We start from the raw sequence: 25394 nt of genomic DNA, 5'->3' as shown, positions 1-25394 counted from the left end.
TGACGGCATTAGCTACCCCCTCATAAAAACCTCCCACTCGAAGGTAAAGAAAAACTGTTAGAGCTAATCAATAGTATGTGGCACCAGCGCTCAATCCCGGACGAAAGGAAAAAAAAGTTTCGTCATCTCTATTCTCAAAACCAACGTGGCCTCTCGGAACACATCGTCCCATATCTCTAACGTGTTGCCTGTCTAAGGTGCCTTCAGGCCGGGATACGGCACTGCCTCTTACTTCGCCTCCCTTGGAGACCTATTTCATCATGCGCGGACAAAAAGACAGCATGCAGACCTCGTTTCGCTGGACATTTCCAAGGCGTTCAGTAGAACATGGACGCCTTTGGTACTAAACACAACTGACGGAATGGGGTTTCTCCGGGAACCTGATCGGCTTTCTTAAAAACTTTCTTCTACATCGATCGTTTTGGGTTGCAATAGGGAACCACAGCTCTAGCGCCTTCGCCGAGGGGTCCTACAAGTTTCGGTCATCGCGGTTACGCTGTTCCTGGTAGCGATGAACAGAGTGTTTGAAAACTTGCCGCCAGACATTTACATTTTTGTATATGCTGGCGACATCTTGCTGGTAGCCATTGGTCATACTCCTAGGCGCACTAGAGTCAAAGCGCAAGCAGTAGTAACGGCAGTACACAAATGGGCTTCTTCCATTCCAAACAGGAAAACTGTCAGGACTTTAGGAATTATGATTAACCGTAACCTGCTATTTAAGGAGCATTTCAATGCTGTCAAAACAAACTGTCGTTCCCGTCTGATCGTAATTAGAACGATATCCAAGCCACATAAATCCAATAATCGATTCACGCGCTTTAGGTTAGCACAAGCTACTGAGTCAACAAAATCTCCTAGAAATCCTCTCACCGATTTTCAACGGGTACGTCCGCACTATCTCCTGTTTACTTCCATCATCCCCCGTCGACGCAGCCATCTGCCACAGAGCGGTTACTTACGCTTCAAAAACAGCTGGAAACGATAGGGTCGCTCTCTTTGATCAAGCAGATCGTATCCTCCGTGAGGTTGCCAATTCCAGTCTTCCCCATATGGCTAGAGTACACTGGCATGGAGCGAGCAGTTGGCAGCTTCCCTCTCCAAACATAGACGAGCAGACGAAAAAGACTTTCCGTAGTGGTGATGACTCTACGGTGCTTAAAACTGCTGTACTGGAACTTCTGCGGACTAAATACGCGGAACACATACACCGTTACACAGACGGGGAAATAGAGCCCAGCTTGGAGTAGGTATCGGCATCTCCGATGCCGATCTGACATTCTGTCAAAGCCTTCCAACTTAGTGTTCGGTTTTCTCTGCCGAACCAGCGAGTGCTCCAATCCTCATCCTCACCGATTCCGCAAGCGTTCTATCAGCCTTTCAGTCAGAAGGCCGTCCCACTCGTGGATACAGGGTATACGAAGCCCATGCTCCAGAGACAGTCGCCTTTACCAGGGTTCCTAGGCATAGCGGTATTCAAGGAAATGTGGCTGCAGACTTGTTAGCTGGTACAGGACACCGAATGTCCCAATTTAATTCCTTGAGGAAGCCAGACTCTACTCTCGCACGTGACGACTCTACAACCTGAACCCAACTCCATCCACGTCAGAGAATACCTAGAATTAGACGATCGGTAGGCTCCCTGAAGACTTCTCCTTCGGGGGTAAGTCCCATCCAACTAACGTAACTCTATGCGCAACCACACCATCATTTCAATCAACCTGCAATAATCTAAAAACTTTGAACGGCTGGCGCTAAAAAATAGTTTCTCCGATCGAGCTTAAATTTTGCACAGTTGTTATGGGACCTAAATGCAATCCAAAAAGTGGACTGGAGCTAGCTTTGCATTTTGTCTCGAGAAGTTTTTGGTACCGTGGTGAATCAAAATCCGGACGGTTCCAATACCCGGACACTATGGTAATATTCAATAATTTAAGCTAGATTTAAATGCTAATATGTTTGGATTTCATTCCAATTCCTTACTTTTATCATTATAGATCATTGTACTTTCATTTTGAATCTAGTTACCACAGCCAAATAATTGATAATAATAACAGAAAAGTAGTTTCTGTTGAATATCATTTCGTCGCGGTTCGTGTAAATTCAAGTTCAAAAATCTATTGACGCGCACGCCAAAGCACGAACAACGATTTGTTCTAGTAAACGTGTGTGAGACTTTTTTATGCAGTCTTTTAAATACAATTGTGTATAAAAAGCTTTTTTTAATGTTTGGTAACACAATTGTTGAAGATTATGGTGCAAATATGTATTTTACGGTGTGTCGAGAGATGTCCGGGATTACGAGTCAGTGGTTTTAAATCCGGACATCATTTAAAAAGCCTGGTTTTTACTAGTAAAAGTGATTTTTATGAGAAAATTTGAGAAGAATTGTAAAACATATATATGAAAAGAAGTGTGAGAGAACAGAATACGATCAAATGTGAGATAAACCGTGTAAATCGTTAGTGATTGACACTCAAGCCGCATGTACTTCAGTTCAAGCTGCATGCGCTCCACTTCTGGTAACCAAAACATTAATATTACTTACGTGCAACATTATAAGGAAAACATTTTCATCGATTATGTGAAGGAGTGATATTTCATTAAGTTTGAGAATCATATAAGCAATATACAAATATATTAAGTTTAAACACAGATGTCCGGATATCGATCCAACAGTGTCCGGATTTGAAAACACGTTTTGAGTCCGGAGTCCGGATTTAAAGACAAGGTAAGCATCAATATTTTAATAATTTTCTTGTTAAAATTATAGTTAATACCGGATATTTCATAATTTTTATGAAGAATTGGTGTGTAAGAATGTGTTGTACAAATATATTTCAAGAATATTCCAACAAAACATACTTACATAATAGTTTGAACATGTGTATCGATTTAAGCGTCCGGGTATTGATTCATCACGGTACAAGATTCAAAATATATGTCAACATCCATTATGTCGAACCATTCAAAAGATGTTTTAAGTATTGTCGAAAGGAGAAAAATATATGTATATATTTTAAATAATATGAAACAGGAATAATGCCGACACTTGTAGTGACGAACCATACACAGTTTGTTTGAATAATGCATTAAATTAACGTTGGCATGAAAAAATCTGTCATTATAAGCATGAAACGAGCTCACCAGTTGGTAATCCATCCTCAATTGAACACGGATATCTTTTCGCACTCACACAGCGCAAACCGTAAATCTTCTCGGCGTCCCGAGAACGAATCATCTTGATTTGGCACTCTGAAGTACCTACTTTAGACCGTTGAGTGAGAACCACAGGTCCTAAACCCCAGATAGCCGGGGTTGGTGAAAGTTTCAAGCTTTGCTAGAGGTGCAAAAATTCTATAAAAAAGGGAGGAAGCCTCAGAATTATTTTCAAAATATGATCATGAATCATCTGCTGATCTTGATTCCTAGTATAACAACAGCTTGTCCATATTGGTACAGCATACAACATGGCTGGCTTAAAAATTTGTTTGAGGATCAAAAACTTGTTCTTAAGACAAAGTTTTGATTTTCTATTGATAAGGGGATAAAGACATTTTACATTATGCACTCAATGTGATTTTTGAAAGTTATTTTTCTATCTAACTAAAGCCCTAGATACATGACTCCATCTGACCAATTTATTGGAACCCCTCTCATCGTAAAAACATGTCTACTTGAAGGTTTCAAATAAAGAGCTTTTAGTTTCTGTGGGAATATGATTGTAGCAGAAGCATTAGGAGTAATCTCTCATAACAAAGAAAAAATAAAGAAAATAAATAAATAAATGACACGTAGGCTTCGTCCCTTAGCGGAGAGGCCTGTGTCAACCGCAAGCAAAGATTTTTGACATCTCTGAGGTAACTCAGGCAAGTTAGATGTATAAGAGACTGATAATGATAATGATAATACTCGATAATAAAGCAAAGATTGACTTCGGGTTTGCATTTGCACTTACATTACCTTCGATTTTTTGAACGTAAGGAAATACTTCTTTGTGTTTTTTTTTTGTTTTTAACACCTTAAATCAAAGAACCTTCAGTATACATATGGTGAAAATCTTCGTTTTTTTCTCATTCTTACAAATAAAAAGCAAAACTTCAACTATTTAATACAAATTATATGTAATTCAACAAAAGCTAACATCGACATTTAATGGCTTGCGGGTTTATAAATTATGATTATGCAAAAACGATTCTCGTCAAAGCAAAACTAGTTCTATGATTTCCAATCACTTCCTGAGTGAATCATTGTATCAGGTTCACCATATTTTACTCCTTTCTCGACTATCTGACTATCACAATCCTTCCTTCGTATCTCTCTTCTTGCGATATGAAGACCCATCGAGGGTAATTATCACACATTTGCAACACGAAGGTAGCTTGAATTTTTCCTTGTAAGGTTGGTTGGTTTGGGGATCGATCGCTAGTAGCGTTCGGTAGTGGTAAAGTTGCCGACATTCCGTTTTTCCGAACAGGGGATTCAGTTTTACGCATGGCTGTCCTTGAGAGCTAGAAACACAAATACGTTCAAATAAATTTTCCATTTGATTTAAATTGCAACCATCTTACCTGCATGTTTCTATTCGAACACCCTGCATGTACTCCTTAGTGTTGATAATCATGATTGTTCTGTTATCTGTGTTGAACCCACTCCTCGGATGTATCAGCCTTTCTCGGCTTTCGCATATGAACTCAAAGGAATTTCCGTTTTCGTCTACGTCGAACCGCTGCACGAGTTTATCGCCATCATTCAGCACGATATCATTCCCAAACACTTCGGCAAAACGTTCCTTCTGTCGCCCCACGATATCGTTTATCAGGTCGTGTGGATAATCGATAACGTTGGTACAAACGGGATAATCCGGTGTGCACTCGGTCCTGTCAATTCGCGGCTCTAAATCACTCGGGAAAACAAAACGGGAGCCTATGGTTGAAGAAAAAAGGGATGGTTGCTGCAATTGTCTTGGAGTGAAGTGAGTCAGCATTAAGCTAAATATACTTATTATATCTTAAAACCAAATGATCCCCGAGTAATAGAAGAGCATACTGTTTGTCGGTGTTAATATGTAAAACCTACTACAATAAATTTAATTTGAATTTGCAGGATCTCTCTAAAATTTAAGTGGTTTACATTTACGATTTCATTTTTGAGAATGAAAGGATTTTTGACAGAATCCATGACAGGATTATAAATGAAATATCTGGAATGATTTCAGATGAAACCATGGGAGGCTTCCAGATGGCATTCCTGGGAGAATTTAAGTTGCAAATTCAGGGAGGACTGCAGATTATGTCCCTGGGATGATTCCAGTCAGAAATTCTGGGAGGGTTTACGCTCTTTCTGAAGAATTCTAGAATGAAATTATGAGAAGATGCCAGATATAATCCCTGGGAGGGTACCAGATAGATACTCAAAGAGTTTCAGATAAAATTCTCAGGATGATACGGATGAAAGAAGATTCCAGATGGCATTTCTTAAGAAAAAGATAAGTTGGAATCACTAGGAGGATTACAGAAGAAATCCCTAGAAGATTCCAGGTGGAATCTCTAGGAAGGTTCCAGATGGATCCATGGAAGAATTTCAGATGGAATCTATGGAAGGTTTCTTGATGTAATTTCTTGGGGGATACCAGATGGATTTTCTGGAAAGATTCCAAATAGAATCCCTGGGTGAAATTCCAGGTGGAATTTTTAGAACGATTCCAATCTGTTCCATGATTTCCCTGGACAGATTTCAAACAGGAGGATTTCTGAAATAATCCCTGTCAGGATTCAAAATAGAGTCCCTGGCAGATGGAATCCCTGGGATGATTCCGGGTTGCATTCCAAGTGGAATCACTTGGAGGTTGATTCCCTGAGAGTATTACAGGTGGAATTCTTGGGAATATTCCAGGTGAAATCCCTGGGAGGATTCCAGGTAGAATCACTGGGAGGATTCCAAATAGAATCCCTTGAAGGATTTCAGGTGGTATCCCTGGAAGGACTCCGGGTGGAATCCCTGGAAGGACTACGGGTGGAATCCCTGGGAGGATTCCAGGTGGAATCATTTCACACTGAACCAGGAACAGAATTTAGCCAGAAAAAACCTCTAGCGCTCTAAGAGTTCGTTTTTCGGGTTGGTGTCAAAGGAGACTTAGGGAGACTTACGGCTTCGGCACCATTCCACTATTATCGGCAACCAAATTTCAAACGCCAAATACACAGTATTTTTTTTATCAAAACACATCAGTGGAAACATTCAGATGATTCTTTGTTCTGCCCGCTTCCCGCTGGCGAGATTTCCGAGACTAAACAAACGATATCGCCGGAGATGCCATCAATTTAAATGAGCACGCCTCAAAATGCGACTAGTTTGGAGCTGCCAAAGAGATTCACCAGCAGTTGTTATGGGAAAGTTGCCGAAGAGAATGAGGCTGCCGACAATAGTCACACTGACAAGGGATGTTCGCAGCGTTGTCAAAACGATTCCAAAAGCATTTTGACAAGTCTGTCGGTGTGAATCGATAGAGGATTGAGTAACGCATAAATGTAAATAGACAAACACGGAATTTATCTGCTGATGTCCGAGAAAATTACAAAAGAAGCACGGCATCGGCTTAAGCTGCCGAGAATATGTAAGTTCCCTTATCTTGAATTAATGTAATTTAATTTGATGATAAAAGTTAGTTGGAAATTTCGTCGCATATGTGGCGCTGCTATGCAAACTTCTTTTTTCGTGTCCTAGAGCTCTCGCGTCTTCGGCAAAGTTTAAGAACGTGTAAAAATACGACAGGTTGTCAAAGACACCAAAGTTCTAGGACTTCAAATAACGAAGTTATGGTAAAAAATGTGTAAATCCCTTAAATTTTACGTTATTCATACTCGTTACACCTTGCATCGCTAAAATTTAATAACACGCATGTACTGTATGCAAAAAGATCTTGTTTTTATTAAAATATTTTAATTTTTTAAAAATTCATTGTAAAAATATTCTAATGTTTAATATAACTTCAGTCAAAAAATTGCAAGTTTTTGCAAAAACTTATCAATGTTCCTAAATAAGCCATATTTCATCTACCAAACGCCAAAGTTTGTCGGATGTGTATGTTGATACATTTGAGATATTTGAATTCAAAATAACCACCTTTTTTCATATATAAATATTCTATTTGTCTAGTCTATTCGATTTATAGGAAAAAGATGGTTATTTGGAATTTAAATATCTGAAATATTGCTGTTTGCGTTTGACGTGCAAAACTGAGCTTCAAATGCGGTAACACGAAGTAACCAAAGGATGCTTAGCAACCATGATGCACATCACCGCCTGCCTAGCAAAGAAAATCAAATTTTGACTTCGCCTTCCTTGTTGAAAATCTTACCGCATATGGTGTTCCTGCATTTGATATGTGCATTTCAAACGCATACAGCAATGTATCAAAACATTCATCAAGCAAATTTTGACATGTCATAGATGAAACTATGGCGTATTCCGGAAGATTGGTAAGTTTTTACAAAACTTGCAACTTTCTGAGTTACGTTGAAAATTATTATATTTTTACAATAAATTGTTCAAAAATTAAAATTAATAAATAAAAACAAGATTTTTTTTCGTACAGTACATGCATGGTATCGAATTCAAGTGACTCATGGTGTTTAAAATGAAACATTTTTCTATTTTGACGTTAACAGTATAAAAGTGTGAAATTCAACTGATTTACACATTTTTTTACAATAACTTTGTTATTTTAAGTCCTAGAACTTTGGTGTCTTCGAAAATTTGTCGTATTTCTACACGTTCTAGAACTTTGCTGAAGACGCGAAAAAAAAAGTTTGTACCGCAGCGCCACCTATGCGACGAAATTCCCCACTAACTTTTATCATCAAATTAGAGAACAAACAATCCCAAAATAAGTCTTGACACTAATCCGAAAAAATGCATTTCTAAAGCGCTAGAGCGCGTTTTGTCTGACTGAATTCTGATCCTTGCCCAGTGTGCATTGGGAGGATTCTAGATGGACCTGAGATAAATCCAGTTGGAATCCCTGGAAGGATTCCAGGTGGAACCCCTTGATAGATTGGAGATGGGATCCCGGGAGTATTCAAAACATGGTCCCTTCAATATCGACTCTATGAGGTTTAGTTACCTATAAATGATTCAAAAGCATTTTGATTAGGTACTGTAATCCCAATGAGCTACAGTACAGGTGAAGAAGACCATGATTTGCATATGTATTGGTAACCAAAAAAGTGGTGACGTCACTATTTGGTTGCAAGCACGAGTAGATATGGGATATTTGAAACAAATTGAATGTAACATAAAAAAATGTGGTGCATACCATGAAATTTAATTCGAACTAGATGATTTTTGATTATTGTATTTATCGTTGAACTATTTCAACACAATAGACATAAAAATATTCAAAATAATCATATGTTTAATTGAAGTTTGCCTAGAACGAAATAGGGTATTCCATCTGTATAAATAACTAATGCATACTTTTTGATGACGCCGTAAAAAACTATTAGTAACCAAGTGTGTAGCTTGTTGTTTCTGAGCAAATGAATAGATTAACAGGTTATTAAATAACACTGTGGTGAAACAATGCTCAGAAGCAATAAGGTACATACTTGGTTGTCATTGGCTGGATTTTATATCTTGCTTGCGTTTGATCAGCGTTCGTAGTGTTCTCAGCATTATCAATCTTACCACATCCTCTAACATGAAATGAGTAGAATTGAGCCAATCATGACTGACGAACTCTGACCAATCGGAATCGTTCGGGCTATCAACATCTGAACTTCGTAGCGGTAGAGGGATTGGTCAGCTCAATCGCCTCTAACAAAACATCCATGTTTGAGTCGGAATCACGTATGTTCTATTCCTTTTGGAACGGTGAAACATCGCAAGAAGATCCATTTTCAACTATTACCGTTTTTCGATTTCTCCGCCTCCAGTGAACAGTGATTTTGCAAAAGGTTAGCCACAAGTTCCTTCCGCCCGTTGATAACGTTGGGAACGACCTCTACTCTCAACGCATGACGATTCCGGAGTACGAATGGTGGGAAAAGCTGTAATTGGCATTACGTTTCTTAGTACTGCACGAAGAAATCTTACCGCCTCGGACCAGACTATTTCGATCTGCACCTGTCAACGACTTTCGGATCGAAGCATTGAACACAAAATTGTACCCGGATCTTTGATGAGCCCACAAAATGTCACCCATTTCGATCGCTTGCTAGGTTATTGGGGGAAAGTGTGAAAACTTATGCAAATATCACTGTTCTTCGATTCCTGTATCGTTATCTTGCACACACTGCCTGTACACTGCGGAATTCTATCAAAATTGACCAGAAATTGTTAAAACTATACGAAAAAAAGTGGAAAATCTTCCGAGCTCGCGCACTTTTTGCTTTCGCGTCAAGAGATTTTAAATTGTAAACACAAATAGTGACGTAGGTAAGATCAGCGATGTATTGGTGTTAGATGTCATTTTCAACTTTATACAGTTGTCACACACACTATTATACGGAACTGCGCCACCTTTTCTGTAACTCATTGCTGTAATCCGGGGTAACATTAATCAGTTTTTTGGGTATTTATAAAAAAATCTTTTGAAAATCCAAATGTTGCAAATTTTATATTTTTTAAACCAGTACTGGCACCCATCGCTCATGACTATATACTATATTTTGTTTTATGAAAGATTTATTTATGTTTAGAAACATGTTTTGGGAGAATTTTTATTTAGCTTATATGGGGTAACATGATCGGTACAGAGTTGCTCGCTGTCACCATCAAGGCTTAAAATTTGCTGATTTCGACTGGCCGACTGCGATACAACTCAGATCATCCCGTATACCATCAACATCATGCTGGTTATTCCATCACCAGTGCACTGATGGCGACAGAATGTGGATATCACTGAAAGGTTATGTTGGGCCTTACATTAAGTTAATAAAACGGCAACTTATCAGAACGATATTTTTGACAGTACTGTGGATGGATTGCAACTCTGGATCGGTATTATTGAAAATGATATTACTAACTAATGTCATGGCTCCTGAAACCTTATATGAAGGCCAAACTTTTACAAGTCATTTACTTTTTATGTTATTTAAAAAATCAAAACCCCTTGAATCGCTGTATATGCCTACAGTAATGCAATTCCTTAAGAAAATTTTGCATTCTTCATATTAATTCGTTGGTTGGTAAATGGCTGGGCATGGCGTACCATTGGCCATGACGTGAAAACCATCATAGGAGATCTAAACGCTCAAGATAGCCACGAGGAGGAGTTCAGACCGACGATTGGAAAGTTCAGCGCCCACCGGCTGACGAACGAAAACGGCCTACGACTAATTGATTTCGCCGCCTCAAAAATATGACCATCCGTTGCACCAACTTCCATACCGATACACCTGGAGATCACCACAGCAGACAGAATCACAAATCGGCCACGTTCTGATTGATGGACGGCACTTCTCCGACATAACCGACGTTAGGACCTATCGTGGCGCTAACATCGACTTCGACTACTACCTGGTGATGGTCAAATTGCGCCCAAAATTATCCGTCGTTAAAAACGCACGGTACCGACGACCGCCCCGGTATGACCTAGAGCGGCTTAAGCAACCGGATGTCGCAGCTGCATACGCGCAGCACCTCGAGGCTGCATTATCGGAGAGGGTGAGCTGAATGAAGCCCCTTTTGAGGACTGCTGGAGAACAGTGAAAGCAGCCATCAACGATGCAGCTGAGAGCAACGTCGGTTACGTGGGACGGAGTCGACGGAACGATTGGTTCGACGAGGAATGTAGGCAGATTTTGGAGGAGAAGAACGCAGCGCGGGCGGTCATGCTGCAGCAAGGGACCCGGCAGAACGTGGAGCGTTATAGACGGAAACGGCAACAGTAGACTCGCCTCTTTCGGGAGAAAAAAACGCCGCCTGGAGGAGACGGAGTGCGAGGAGATGGAACACGCAAGTTCTATCAGAAGCTCAACGCATCCCGCAACGGCTTCGTGCCGCGAGCCGAGACGTGCAGGGATAAGGATGGGAGCATTTTGACGGACGAACGTGAGGTGATCGAAAAGTGGAAGCAGCACTTCGACGAACATCTGTATGGCGCTGAGAGCACAGGCAATGAAGGTCGGGACAACGGAGGAAATGCCTTCGTCGGTACTGCGGGCGATGGAAAGCAACCAGCCCCCACTCTGAGGGAGGTTAAGGATGCCATTCACCAGCTCAAGAATAGTAAAGCTGCTGGTAAGGATGGTATCGGAGCTGAACTCATAGAGATGGGCTCGAAGAGGCTGGCCATTTGTCTGTACCGGCTGATAGGCATAATCTGAGAAACAGAACAGCTACCGGAAGAGTGGAAGGAAGGGGTAATATGCCCCATCTACAAGAAAGGCGACAAGTTAGATTGTGAGAACTTTCGAACGATCACCATTCTTAATGCGGCCTACACAATATTATCCCAGATCGTCTTCCGTCGTCTGTCACCTATAATAAGCGAGTTCGTGGGAAGCCGGCTTCATAGGCCGATCGACAACGGACCAGATCTTTACTGTACGGCAAATCCTCAAAAAATGTCGTGAATACCAGGTCCCAACGCATTACCTTTTCATCGATTTCAAGGTGGCATACGATAGTATCGACCGCGTAGAGCTATGGAAAATCATGGACAAAAAAAACTTCCCCGGAAAGCTCACGAGACTGATAAGAGCGACGATGGAAGGTGTGTAAAATTGTGTGAAAGTTTCAGGCGAACATTCCAGTTCGTTTGGATCCCGCCGCGGACTACTTACGTGGTGATGGATTTTCGTGCCTGTTGTTCAATATTGCGTTTGAAGGTGTTATGCGGAGAGCCGGGCTCAACAGCCGATGTACAATTTTTACGAGATCCGGACAATTTGTTTGCTTCGCGGCCGATATGGACATTGTCGGTCGAACATTTGAAAAGGTGGCAGACCTGTACACCCGCCTGAAACGCGAGGCAGCAAAGGTTGGACTGGTGGTGAATGCGTCCAAGACAAAGTACATGCTAGTTGGTGGGGCCGAGCGTGACAGGGCTCGCCTAGGTAGCAGTGTTACGTAGGACGGGGATACGTTCGAGGTGGTCGACGAGTTCGTCTACCTTGGATCCTTGCTGACGGCTGACAATAACGTTAGCCGTGAAATACGGAAGCGCATCATCAGTGGAAGTCGGCCCAACTATGGCCTCCACAAGAAGCTGCGGTCCCGCACCAAATGTACCATCTACAAAACGCTCATAAGACCGGTAGTCCTATACGGGCATGAAACGTGGACGATGCTCGAGGAGGACTTGCAAGCACTTAGGACGATCTTTGGCGGTGGGCTGGAAAACGGTGTGTGGCAGCGAAGTATGAACCACGAGTTCGCCCAACTCTACGGCGAACCCAGTATCCAGATTAGACTGGCCCAGCTCAGTATGGGAGAAAAATAAAGTTGTATAATTCCACGGGGCACCTCCCAGGATTATTCCTTAGGGTTAGAGGAAAACTTAATGAAAATTTCGGCTCATTTGGTCGTTCCATGAGCTGGCGCTATTGAATTGAGATTAATATGGGAATTTCAGCTCAAAAATATGGAAAATAGAACATCATCTCCTGTTCGGGTCAGGAAAATTGATGATCGCGTTCAATTGAACTCAGAATGTCAAAAACACTACTTGATACCATAGTAAACTATATTGTAGAAGGTGTTTTAGCTATCTGAAGTAGATTTGCAATACTGCTTAGTATTTCTGCAACATTGCTGGGTGGTAGCCACTAAGCGCATCATAGCCACCTATGACGTTGGGCGAGCTGCGGTACAAGGTACATGCATATAAGTTATTGTACGGGAGTGCTGATTTTAGCCTTACTTTCATCAACTGAAAGGCTAATGAAAATGAGCTTAAATCCAGATACAACCTTCTGCAACTATGTTCATTAGGGTATCAACTAGTGAATTTGTCATTCTAGGCTCAATTGAACGCGAACAACTAGTATACGGAACGAAACAGTGACATAGGGTCAATTTTCAATATATTTGAAACGTATATTCCATACAAACTTCTAATTGAATGCGCCAACTGGGGGAGCAACCAAATGAGTTGAAATTTTAAGAGAGCATTTTTCTTACCCTAAGGCACATATCTAGGGGGTGCCCCTTCGAGTTTTTAAACTTTTTTGTTTAAGGGCCAGTCTAATCCAGATGGTGGCCAAAGCTGGAAGTATACGATGGGCAGGGCATGTAGCAAGAATATTGGTTGAATTGATCACCGTGAACTTCTATTTGATATTATATATTGGCTTTTCTCGGTGACAACAGACAAGAATGCCGGACAGCAACAGATGGTGTTCGCTTCGGATCCGGTTGGTACAAGAAGGCGTGGAGCGCAGCGAGCTAGGTGGGCGGATCAAGTGCGTATCGATTTGGCGAGCGTGGAGCAGAACCGAGGATGGAGAGATGCAGCCACGAACCGAGTTTTGTGGCGTGAAATTGTTGATTCAATGTTAACTGTTTAGATGTTAACTAAATAAATGAAAATATTAATTCAAAAATGTTGTTGAACAAAAAATACTTTTGAAAATTATGACAACGGAATCGTTTTTGGCGATGCTATTATTAGTAATAAACATGTTTTCCATACTTACATCATTTGCAAAACTCATGTGAGACATGAATGATAGGCATTGTCATCCATAATTATGGAAATCATTGCTTCAAAAAGTTGGAAAAATTATAAACATAACTCAATTTTACAAAAAGTTTAATTTTTTATAGCTCATGAATATATAAAAGAGAAGTACAATGAATGCATTGAGAATATTCTGTCGACAAATGATGATTCGAACTTCTTACTAGGAGGGACATTCGAATCAATGTTACCCCGCTGATCAATGTTACCCTGGATTACGGTATTAGAAAAGGTTTCCTTAGGGTGGTGAAAAGTGCTACATTCAAAACTAATATTACACGTGACGTAAATTTCGTGTTAATCAGTAAATTCCATGTGAATATGAAATATTAAGTTCAATGTGACGGAAAATTAAGTCATTTGTAACTAAAAATTATCTTCATTTTACTTGCTTTAATGTCGGGTATATATGGAGTAAATGCTGATTTTTCTAAGTGTGTACTGTAGGAAGAGCGAAAACGAGCAATCATGCTCTCTACATAGTAAAAAATCAGCACTTTCGATTGAATGGATTTAACTGCGGCCTCAATTCAATTCACCAATCAAAACTCTGGATAAGCTCTATTGTATTTAGCACTACACTCTAAAGTGAAAAGTCGTTGGTTTTGAACCACATGTTTTGTATGGAAGCAAACTTATTGAGACCACCCATCGTCACCTTAACACAACAATCAGCTGTTACTGGTGATCAGCGTTTTCTGAGGGCGCGGTTGCGTGGTCCAAACATTATGTACACCGTTCGTCTCTGCTTGGCATATATGCATGGTAAGTAGTCAACATTTTGCTACGATGGAATGACATCAACCAGCATCAGAATCAACTTGGCGTCTGAAGCATTACCAGTGTCAGCAAATGAACTTCGATAACTTTTCCTCGAGGTTCATGAAGAATATGGCGTTTCTAAAGAAGCAGCATCTGATGATTTCGCCTCTTATCGACGTCATCTAAACTACCCATCAGAAGTATGAAATCTTTGCAATACTGAGTATTGCAGCAATTTTAAGTTTAGAAACACCCAAAACCTAGTGAAAAAGTTTTCTCAACTAAAATCATAATATTATTGACTAAAAGCCGCATATTAAAAGATATTCCCGAAATCCCAATTGACATTTCTCTTTGCAATCCCAAAATAATATTCATTTTAGGTTATGCTAAACTTTTCAAGGTGCTGCAATATTCTGTTTGAGTGTTGCAGTATGTGATTCCATATTTATGATGGGTAGTGTACATCGATCCAGAATCTTTTAGTAATGGAAATATCGCCGACATCCCTTGGCATAATGAATCGATAAATGAATAAATAACACGATGAATAAATGCGAATATGGTAACATTCTCAAAGAGAGTTTTTAGAGTGGAAGCAATCTTAGAACATTAAGCATATTAACAGGCTCTGTTCTCATTGAGACGTGATTTCAAGAAGAAGAAGATAATGAGCCGAATTTCAAATGTATTCAAATCTTGCAGCTACTGATTTAGTGTAGGGGAGTGAACATCGATGAGAAAACTGGGAAAATACACTTAAACATCGCAAAAAAATCTTACTTGTTTGCCAAAGGTGCTGAAAAGTTTGAATCTTTATGAAAAAGATGCTTGTTTTTAATATGTCCAATATTATCATATCAAGAACAAGTTTGGCGCGGTAAATGGTTGGGCATGGCGTACCATTGGTACCTCGCGTACCTGCAGGAATCAAAAAGAACCCCTTTGTGCGGTCCTTAGCCTCTTGCCCAGCAACTCCTATCCCTACATCCTCGTGGTACTGGCCGGGGTAACCAACCCCCGGTGGGAACTTTGGTCGTATGCTGACAGGGAAGGGGGGGGTTTGCTTTTGCAAACCTGGAGCGTCAGTACTCCACGTTAGGAGCGGCTAACAACAGCAGGGTGTCTACTCGTTAACCGAAATGAAATTCCCTGATATTTCCAGGTTTTTCCAGATTTCACAAAATATTTCTAGCACTCTAGGTTCAAGTAATACACTAATTTTATATGTCTAAAACAAAATAATGACAACTTTTAAAGTGTTTTTGATTTAATAGCAATTTATACACTTCTAGACATTTTTAACGCGTGCTTAATCTATTCAAACATTCAATATTCCAATATGAAGGTTAGAGTGCTCCACACCGCTCATTCGATTCAAGATCAAATTCTGAGTGTCCTCCCAAAATTTGAGCTTATTTGGATGAAAACTGAGATTGCACAAGCCCTTCAAAAGTTTGTATGGGAATTACTATTGGAAAAGCAAGCAATTCATTCAACCGGCCATAGTGTTTGCCTACGCGCTCTTAATAGTTAGAGCAATGCTGAAACTGTTAGATACATTTATCAGCTACAACTTTGCCGAAGACCGCATCGCAATCGGACGTCTCAGAAATTAGTTATTGATTTAGGTATATCCAATCGAAAATTCTTGAGCAGTGCTCATTTATCTTCAAAACAGGTAACATTGCTGCATCTGGCGCGAAACATAGCACACACAATTATTCATGGCTACTATGTTTTACTGCATATATCCAGTGATGCCTTCAGAGCAGCTCTTTAATTATAGCAAAAGATTTTCAACTCATACAAAAATCAATAACTAATTACTGAGACAACCGATAAGAAAACGGTCTTCGGCAAAGTTGTAGCTGACAAATGTATCTAACACAATCAGCGTTGCTCTAACCTTTGAGAACACGTGGACAAACACTATAACCGATTGAATGAATTGCTTGCTTTTCCCATAGTAAATGCCATACAAACTTTGAAGGGCTTGTGCAGTCTCAATTTTGATCCAAATGAGCTCAAATTTTGGGAGAACACTCAGAATTTATTCTAGAATCGAATAAGCGGTGTGGAGCAAAAACGATTTTTTGAACCACCCTAATGAAGGTGCTAATAATACCAAAGTTTAACAACTACCGAAAAGCTAAACATTACATATACTTTGCAATTGGATTAAATGGACAAATTGATGTGAAGTTTTGCGAAAAAGTTACACGTCTTCTCAGTGAGAATCGAACTCACGACTCCCTGATCTCTAGTAAGGGCGCGTTACCGCTACGCCATGAGAGGACTCATAGATGCAGAAGTTAACCTGAATTCGATTTCAGCTCAATAATCACGTGGTCCTTTTTCGCAAAGTGCACCTCTTTCGGATGAGTTAAATGCCCATCCAAACACAATGCTTTCTATATATATCCAATGCCTAGCCCGAGAGCGCATTATTTTTTAGGTAATGAAATAGCACACAACTTCTGCGTCCATGAGTGCTCTCATGGCGTAGGGGTAACGCGCTCTAACTAGAGATCAGGGAGTCGTGAGTTCGATTCTCACTGAGAAGACGTGTAACTTTTTCGCAAAACTTCACATCAATTTGTCCATTTAATCCAATTGCAAAGTATATGTAATGTTTAGCTTTTCGGTAGTTGTTAAACTTCCACTCGGATGGTTAAACGTAACCACGATTCATAATTAAAAACAAGTACCAAAGTTCAAGTTTTATTTAAATGAATTTTATTTGCCAATAATCTTTTATTGCATATAAAAACTCTGTTCATCATCGTGAACTGACCGGAACTGTTAAGGGCATCAATATGCGTCTTCTTGAATTTTTTAGTAATGAAATCAAATATCTTCCAATAATTTTGAAAATTGTGCATGAAGCAGTTTTTGTAGCGACTAACTGTCTCTCTTGAAAAAAGTAAGCAGGAATCAAAAAGAGTTCGAAAAGAGACCAAACGGTAATAAAAAAAAAAACGAGACCTAACAGTAACCAGGAGAAAAGAGTTTGATACGACCAGACATTTATCAGAGAATGGATATATAACTTTATATGAGCGATTTTTTTTCTTTAAAAGTTCATTTAGTGATTATTTTCCATGAAATCTCTCTAATAATTTTCTCAATGAATTTCTAAAAAAAATGTTTTGAATAGCTCAAAATAAAACTTGGATTTTTCCAAAAAATACCGCAAACAATTCATCAGGGATTCCAACAGATATGTCGTTAATATAATATTTCTGATACATTTTCAAGAAAATGGAGGACCACCGGCTTTTCTAGAACATCCTCCAGGACTCCTGTTTAAAACATGTTGGAATATTCAACCAGATGTTTCCAAGGATTTCTCAGGATTTTCTACAAATTTCTTTGAGATTTTAACCATTAGAGAAATTTAGTGGAATTATTCCAGAGATTGCTCCTAATATGTCTTTGGGAAGTTATCAAATAATTGTAAGCAAATCTTAGGGTAACTTCTGTATAAATTTGCGTATGTTCTTAAGTCACCCTTGATGAACAAGGATTTCGAGAAGTGAGTTCTTCTTGAGGAAAATTCACAAGATTCTTTAGATTTTTGCTAAGATAATTGAAAAAAAAAAATTAAATGAATCTCTGGATAATATTCCGCCGGATTTTGTAAAGGAACTCCTCGAAAAACATAGGACGAAATCCATAAAAAAGTATGAATGATCGGAGGATTTCTTGAAAAAAAATGCAGTAGCGTTAACTGGTGTGGAACCTAAAATGAATATTCATGAACTCTAGTAATCCTTCGTTGCAATGCTGGAAAAATTTCTTGAATAAAATCTAGGAAAACTCAATCATGAAACATGGAATATCCGTAGATGAAATGGCGTAGAAATTTAAAGTAGGTTTTCTTGAAAACAAAACCTAGAACTAAATGTAACAAAATCTCTGGAATTTACCTTTGCGGGTTTTCTTGGCAAATTCCGTAGAAATCTTTGAAGATCTCTTATAGTAACGACTGAAGAACTCGATTGAAAAGTTAGTGAAAAAAATAACTGGAGAAAGTCCTGGGATAGTCTTTGGAAAATTGTTCAAAGTAATTCCTGAGAAAATTACAAGAGGTAATAACGTTGAAGTGTTCAAGGATTTCCTAAGGCAAACTCTGGATAAGAGTTGAGAGTTGGTAGAGAAATTTCTGGAAAGAACCCTGTAGTAGTTCTTGATAGTATTTTAAATGAAGTCCCTGGAAAAACCACTAGGATAATTCCTGAAACTGTACTTAAGAAATATAAGAAGAAATTCAGCATATTAATTATCTGCATCTGCAAGCAAGATAAGATAAAAAAAGACTTCAGAGGGTATTTTGGTGAAAATAGAGATTTTAGTGACCTTTAATAAAAAATAGTAACTTTTCAGAGACTTGAATTGAAATAAAGACCAATTAACTAAAAAGAAACCTGCCACCGGCCCTAGATAAGTTAATCCTTTACTAATTACATGTAAAAATATTGAAAACGTCAATCATGTTTTGGTAAGTTGACAAAATTTCAAACTCGAAATGATCGTCAAATAGCGTTTTGATAGCGGCGCAGCCAAATTTGTTTCAATTCAATCGAATTTTCTAGCAAATAATGGTTGCTCTGCGTTTTGACGCAAAAATCCTTTGTCGTGAAAATATTGTACGATGAATTACTGCCTTCAAATAATTTCCCTGATTGTGATCGAATTTCCCTGAGAATTCCAGGTTTTTTTCCAGGTTGAATAAAATTCCCTGATAATTCCAGGTTTTCCAGGTTTTTCCAGGTAGTAGACACCCTGAACAGCGTCTGTTCCCCATGTTCAGGGGCGGCTGATCATCGTCCGAGTGCCAGAGAACGACTCTAAGCTAAACTGCGCACTATGGCCCTCCGAACATCTAGGGGGAATGGTCCTCCGGAAATCTAGGGGGTTGGTGTCAGGCCCTGCAAGCCAACCGTAAAAACACATCAGCACAGGAACGTCAACGAGAGAATACGGACCGGAACAATCGGCAAATGAATTACTGCCTTCAAATAATTTCCCTGATTGTGATCGAATTTCCCTGAGAATTCCAGGTTTTTTTCCAGGTTGAATAAAATTCCCTGATAATTCCAGGTTTTCCAGGTTTTTCCAGGTAGTAGACACCCTGAACAGCGTCTGTTCCCCATGTTCAGGGGCGGCTGATCATCGTCCGAGTGCCAGAGAACGACTCTAAGCTAAACTGCGCACTATGGCCCTCCGAACATCTAGGGGGAATGGTCCTCCGGAAATCTAGGGGGTTGGTGTCAGGCCCTGCAAGCCAACCGTAAAAACACATCAGCACAGGAACGTCAACGAGAGAATACGGACCGGAACAATCGGCAAAGCCCACAGCGACAAAAATGGACTAGCGATTGGAAACTCGGTACGTGGAACTGCAAATCTCTCAACTTCATTGGAAGTACTCGCATACTCTCCGATGTACTGAAGACCCGCGGTTTCGACATCGTAGCGCTGCAGGAGGTGTGCTGGACAGGAGCATTGGTGCGAACGTTTAGAGGTAATCATACCATCTACCAGAGCTGCGGCAACACACGCGAGCTGGGAACAGCTTTCATAGTGATGGGTGATATGCAAAGGCGCGTGATCGGGTGGTGGCCGATCAATGAACGAATGTGCAAGTTAAGAATCAAAGGCCGATTCTTTAACTTCAGCATAATCAACTTGCATAGCCTACACTCCGGAAGCACTGATGATGACAAGGACGCATTTTACGCGCAGCTCGAACGCGAGTACGACCGCTGCCCAAGCCACGACGTCAAGATCATCATAGGAGATTTGAACGCTCAGGTTGGCCAGGAGGAGGAGTTCATACCGACGATTGGAAAGTTCAGCGCCCACCGGCTGACGAACGAGAACGGCCTACGACTGATAGATTTTGCCGCCTCCAAGAACATGGCCATTCGTAGCACCTATTTCCAGCACAGCCTCCCGTATCGGTCACCTGAAGATCACCTCAGCAGACAGAATCGCAAATCGACCACGTTTTGATCGATGGACGGCACTTCTCCGACATAACCGACGTCAGAACCTATCGTGGCGCCAACATTGACTCCGACCACTACCTGGTGATGGTGAACCTGCGCCCAAAACTATCCGTCATCAACAATGTACGGTACCGACGCCCGCCCCGGTACAATCTCGAGCGGCTGAAACAACCGGATGTCGCCAATGCGTACGCGCAGCATCTTGAGGCAGCGTTGCCGGATGACGGCGAGCTCGATAGGGCCCCTCTTGAGGACAGCTGGAGGACAGTCAAAGCAGCCATTAACGACGCTGCCGAAAGCGTTGTCGGATATGTGGAACGGAGCTCAAGAAACAAATGGTTCGACGAGGAGTGCCAGGAGGTTTTAGAGGAGAAGAATGCAGCACGGGCTGCAATGCTGCAGCATGGTACGCGGCAAAACGTGGAACGATACAGACTGAAGCGGAAACAGCAAACCCGCCTATTCCGGGACAAAAAGCGCCGCCTGGAAGAGGTGGAAGGCCAAGAGATGGAGTTGCTGTACCGTTCTCAAGAAATGCGGAAGTTCTATCAGAAGCTCAACACATCCCGCAAAGGCTTCGTGCCGCGAGCTGAGATGTGCCGGGATAAGGATGGGAGCATCTTGACGGACGGACGCGAGGTGATCGAAAGGTGGAAGCAGCACTACGATGCACACCTGAATGGCGCAGAGAACACAGGCACAGAAGGTCAGGACAGCAAAGGCGATGGCTACGTCAGCACAGCGGACAGCGGAAATCAACCAGCTCCCACGATGGGGGAAGTTAAGGATGCCATTCAACAGCTCAAGAACAACAAAGCCGCTGGCAAGGATGGTATCGGAGCCGAACTCATCAAGATGGGCCCGGACAGGTTGGTCGCTTGTCTGCATCGGCTGATAGTCAGAATCTGGGAAACGGAACAGCTACCGGAGGAGTGGAAGCAAGGCGTTATATGCCCTATCTACAAAAAGGGCGACAAACTGGAGTGTGAAAATTATCGTGCAATCACCATCCTAAACGCCGCCTATAAAGTGCTATCCCAGATTCTCTTCCGTCGTCTATCACCTATAGCAAACGAGTTCGTGGGAAGTTATCAAGCAGGTTTCATCGACGGCCGCTCGACAACGGACCAGATCTTTTCCGTGCGGCAAATCCTCCAGAAATGCCGTGAGTACCAGGTCCCTACGCACCATTTGTTCATCGATTTCAAGGCGGCATACGATAGTATCGACCGCATAGAGCTATGGAAAATCATAGACGAGAACAGCTTTCCCGGGAAGCTCACAAGATTGATCAGAGCAACGATGGACGGTGTGCAAAACTGCGTGAAGATCTAGGGCGAACAGTCCAGTTCGTTTGAGTCTCGGCGGGGACTACGACAGGGCGACGGACTTTCGTGCCTGTTGTTCAATATTGCGCTTGAAGGTGTCATGCGGAGAGCCGGACTTAACAGTCGAGGCACGATTTTCACGAGATCCGGACAATTTGTTTGCTTCGCGGACGACATGGATATTATTGGGAGAAAATTTGAAACGGTGGCAGACCTGTTCACCCGCCTGAAACACGAAGCAACAAGAGTCGGGCTAATGGTGAATGCGTCGAAAACAAAGTACATGCTGGTTGACGGAACTGAGCGCGACAGGGCCCGCCTAGGAAGCAGTGTTATGATAGACGGGGATACGTTCGAGGTGGTGGACGAGTTCTTCTACCTCGGATTCTTGTTGACGGCTGACAACAATGTTAGTCGGGAAATACGAAGGCGCATCATCAGCGGAAGTCGTGCCTACTATGGTCTCCAGAAGAAACTGCGGTCAAGAAAGATTCACCCCCGCACCAAATGCACGATGTACAAAACGCTCATAAGACCGGTAGTCCTCTATGGGCATGAGGCGTGGACTATGCTCGAGGAGGACTTGCAAGCTCTTGGGGTTTTCGAACGCCGAGTGCTAAGGACGATCTTCGGCGGCGTGCAGGAGAACGGCGTGTGGCGGCGAAGGATGAACCACGAGCTCGCTCAACTCTACGGCGAACCCAGTATCGTGAAGGTAGCTAAAGCTGGAAGGATACGCTGGGCAGGGCATGTTGCAAGAATGCCGGACAACAACCCTGTAAAGATGGTGTTCGCCACGAATCCGGTCGGAACAAGAAGGCGTGGGGCGCAGCGAGCTAGGTGGATTGACTTCGAGAAATATTGTTGGCGAGGCTTTATCAAGATAATTGATGTAAAGCCAAATAAGTAAGTAAGAACAAGTTTATTAAATTCTGTTTCTGAACTTTTGACTTTTTGATCAATGTGTTGAAAGTGTTTATTCCAACTTGGATATTTCCCCCATATTTCATAATCTTCTTTTTGAGTGAAGAGGTAGTGCCCCATATACTGACACATTGAGTAGTGGCCAAACAGTGGCTTTCATGCATTATAATGTTAAAATTTGCATTAGTGTTGGATAGTGTTTTTTTAGTAAGTTTGATAAAAATTATTACTCTACTGTACTTTAGTAATTATTAAATCTGTTCAATGGTTATTCAATATTGACAAAATATATGCAAGTTTTAGTAGCTACTTATCATGAATTAGAATTTTAGTGTATTTATATGTATATTACAGCAAATAAAATTCATTGAACAGATCTAACAATGTATAAGTGGCAATTGTTGGTTTTGTTCAAAGCACGCCTACTTCGCAACTTGTCCCTATCGCTCGTACTTGCTTCGCTCATTTTGTCAATGAGCTCGTTGGCATTGCTGTTTGCGGGTGCGGCCGTAGTTCCCGTGTCAACGGTGCCACTGAGATCTATATCCTTGGGCGGTACGTAGGTGATGGTTCCGTTGGGGTGTTTGATGACGTACGATTTTCTTGGATCAAATTTTTCATCAAGCTTCCAAAGTGGACGTTTACGTCGCCTTGTCGGTGCAGCACTATCCTAGAGAAAACATGCTCTTTTGTAACATTACCATCCTTGACTCGTGACGTCACAATGACGTCCGATAGGGAGTAGCTGTGAAAATGAAGATTGGCAATTGGCGATGGTTCTACCTACAATTCTCACTGCTACTTCTTCAGGCTGTGCTTCGAGGGAATCATTTGGACTAGGATCTGGATTTGAGTATCCCTTACGGTTAAAAACTTCCTGTATGCGCTTCTGCACATCAGCATCAGAAAGAGACGATTCATTACCGTTGGTAGTATTGGCATCCGTTCTTTGTCGTATCAGCGGGATGGCCGATGAGGATTCTGTGGGCTGGAAAGTGAAAGAAAAGGAGTTTATGTCAGAAAAACTATATGTCATCGTATTGAATTTTGAGTTATAGGTAAACTGATCCAAGAAAGGGGTTTCGTGATATTTCAAGTAATAGCAAAATTTGAGTGTAATCTAAAATTTCTATGTCTGCTCAAACATGTTCACTTGACTTCTACATATAGATTTATGCCGAAAAAACTACATATCATTGACTTTCACAATTAATTTCATGTCGAAAAAACTATATGTCATCGCTTTGAATTTTGAGTTACAGGCAAACGGGTCCAGGAATAGGGTTTTTCGTAATTATTTAGGTAAAATAAATTTTGACTTTAGAAAAACTGCCTTTTATTTATTTCGTCAAGCATTATTTGCTTAATTACTTTGGGTAGACGCATCTATTTCAAAAACTCAAAGATGAACATCAATAAGAAAATGTTTTTTTTCTGATTTTTGAGGTTGATGTAGAAATGTTTTTTAATGTGTTGAATTGAAACTCTCTAAGCCGCATTCGAAAGGCAAAGAGTTATTCTTACTTTGTATGTATTTTTCCAAAAACATTCTGTGAACTTTGTATACTAAATTTGTACTTAAAGTTGTGACATTTTTCAAAAAAACACACTGAAAAATCATATCTAATTTCCTCAGCATTGGATCGACCAAAATTTTAAAATAAGGTGTCATTAGAATCGTAATCTTATATACTTTGAAGAGCACTCATGAAATCTTGGCGGAAAAATCTGAAAAGTATTCAAAATCAATAAAACAGTCAGTCAAGTCATCGTGCAAAAGTTTGGGTTCACCCCTCAGTATGGTGTATCGTGCAAAAGTTTGGGTTCACTTGAACTTACTTAAATCTGTGAAATCTCAGACCAATCATGTACGCGCCATTATTTGCGCTCAAAAAAGCTTTATACTATTAAAATCAGTTGAAAAATGGCCGAGATATTGACAAAAATTATGTGCGTGCGGATCAGGTGAACCCAAACTTTTGCACGATTTGCATCATACTGAGAGGTGAACCCAAACTTTTGCACGATGACTTGACTGACTGTTTCATTGATTTTGAATACTTTCCAGATTTGTCCACCAAAATTTCGTGGGGTCTCTTCAAGGAATATAAGATTACGATTCTAATGACACTTTGATTTGAAATTTTGGTCGACCCAATGCTGAGAAAATTAGATATGATTTTTAAGGTGTTTTTTGAAAAATGTCACAACTTTAATTAAAAATTTAGTAGACAAAATTTAAAAAATGATTTTGGAAAAATACATACGAAGTAAGAATAACTCTTTGCCTTTCGAATGCGGCTTAAAGAGTTTCAATTGGACGTGTAATCACAGAGCTATGGACAGAACACTTTTGTATTTTTTTGGGGGGGTGAACCCAAACTTTTGCACGGGAGTGTATATGTGTCGTAGAACAGTAAATAATGAGGTGTGGCGAATACCGGTACATCTACCCTATTATACCATACGTCCTAAGTTCCTATAAGATCCATAATTTTATAGGCATATCAAGTTTGAATTACAAGACTTATAGGAATACACTTTTTTCTTTCACCTGTTAGCTGATAATTTAATATTACTGCAGACGCTCCACCTCATCCTTTTATTGCTAGGCCAGGCTGCAAAAGTGCTCTAACAAGCCATTCGTATCCGATGACGACATTCAGGATCCATATT

At 40.7% G+C, this 25394-nt stretch overlaps 1 protein-coding gene across 8 annotated transcripts in view; it reads right to left on the bottom strand.

Annotated features, from left to right (window-relative positions):
* The window catches only part of LOC5577953 (protein spaetzle), a 51275-nt gene that overhangs the window by 4440 nt on the left and 21441 nt on the right, over positions 1-25394 (bottom strand). For 2 of the 8 annotated variants that reach the window (XM_021847917.1, XM_021847930.1), the window contains exons 2-3: positions 23506-23706; positions 23145-23388 (exon numbers count right to left, since the gene is read on the bottom strand). In XM_021847917.1, the coding sequence (XP_021703609.1) occupies positions 23145-23388; positions 23506-23706 (445 nt within the window). Of the gene's footprint in view, positions 1-4099; positions 4512-4571; positions 4927-23144; positions 23389-23505; positions 23707-25394 lie in introns of those variants that run through there. The other 6 variants (XM_021847908.1, XM_021847912.1, XM_021847935.1 and 3 more) reach the window with 6 other exon arrangements.

This window comes from Aedes aegypti, chromosome 1, assembly GCF_002204515.2.
Source record: "Aedes aegypti strain LVP_AGWG chromosome 1, AaegL5.0 Primary Assembly, whole genome shotgun sequence".
Taxonomy (NCBI): domain Eukaryota; kingdom Metazoa; phylum Arthropoda; class Insecta; order Diptera; family Culicidae; genus Aedes; species Aedes aegypti.
Note: the sequence above shows the minus strand (reverse complement) of the source record. Positions and strands in the feature narration are given on the sequence as shown.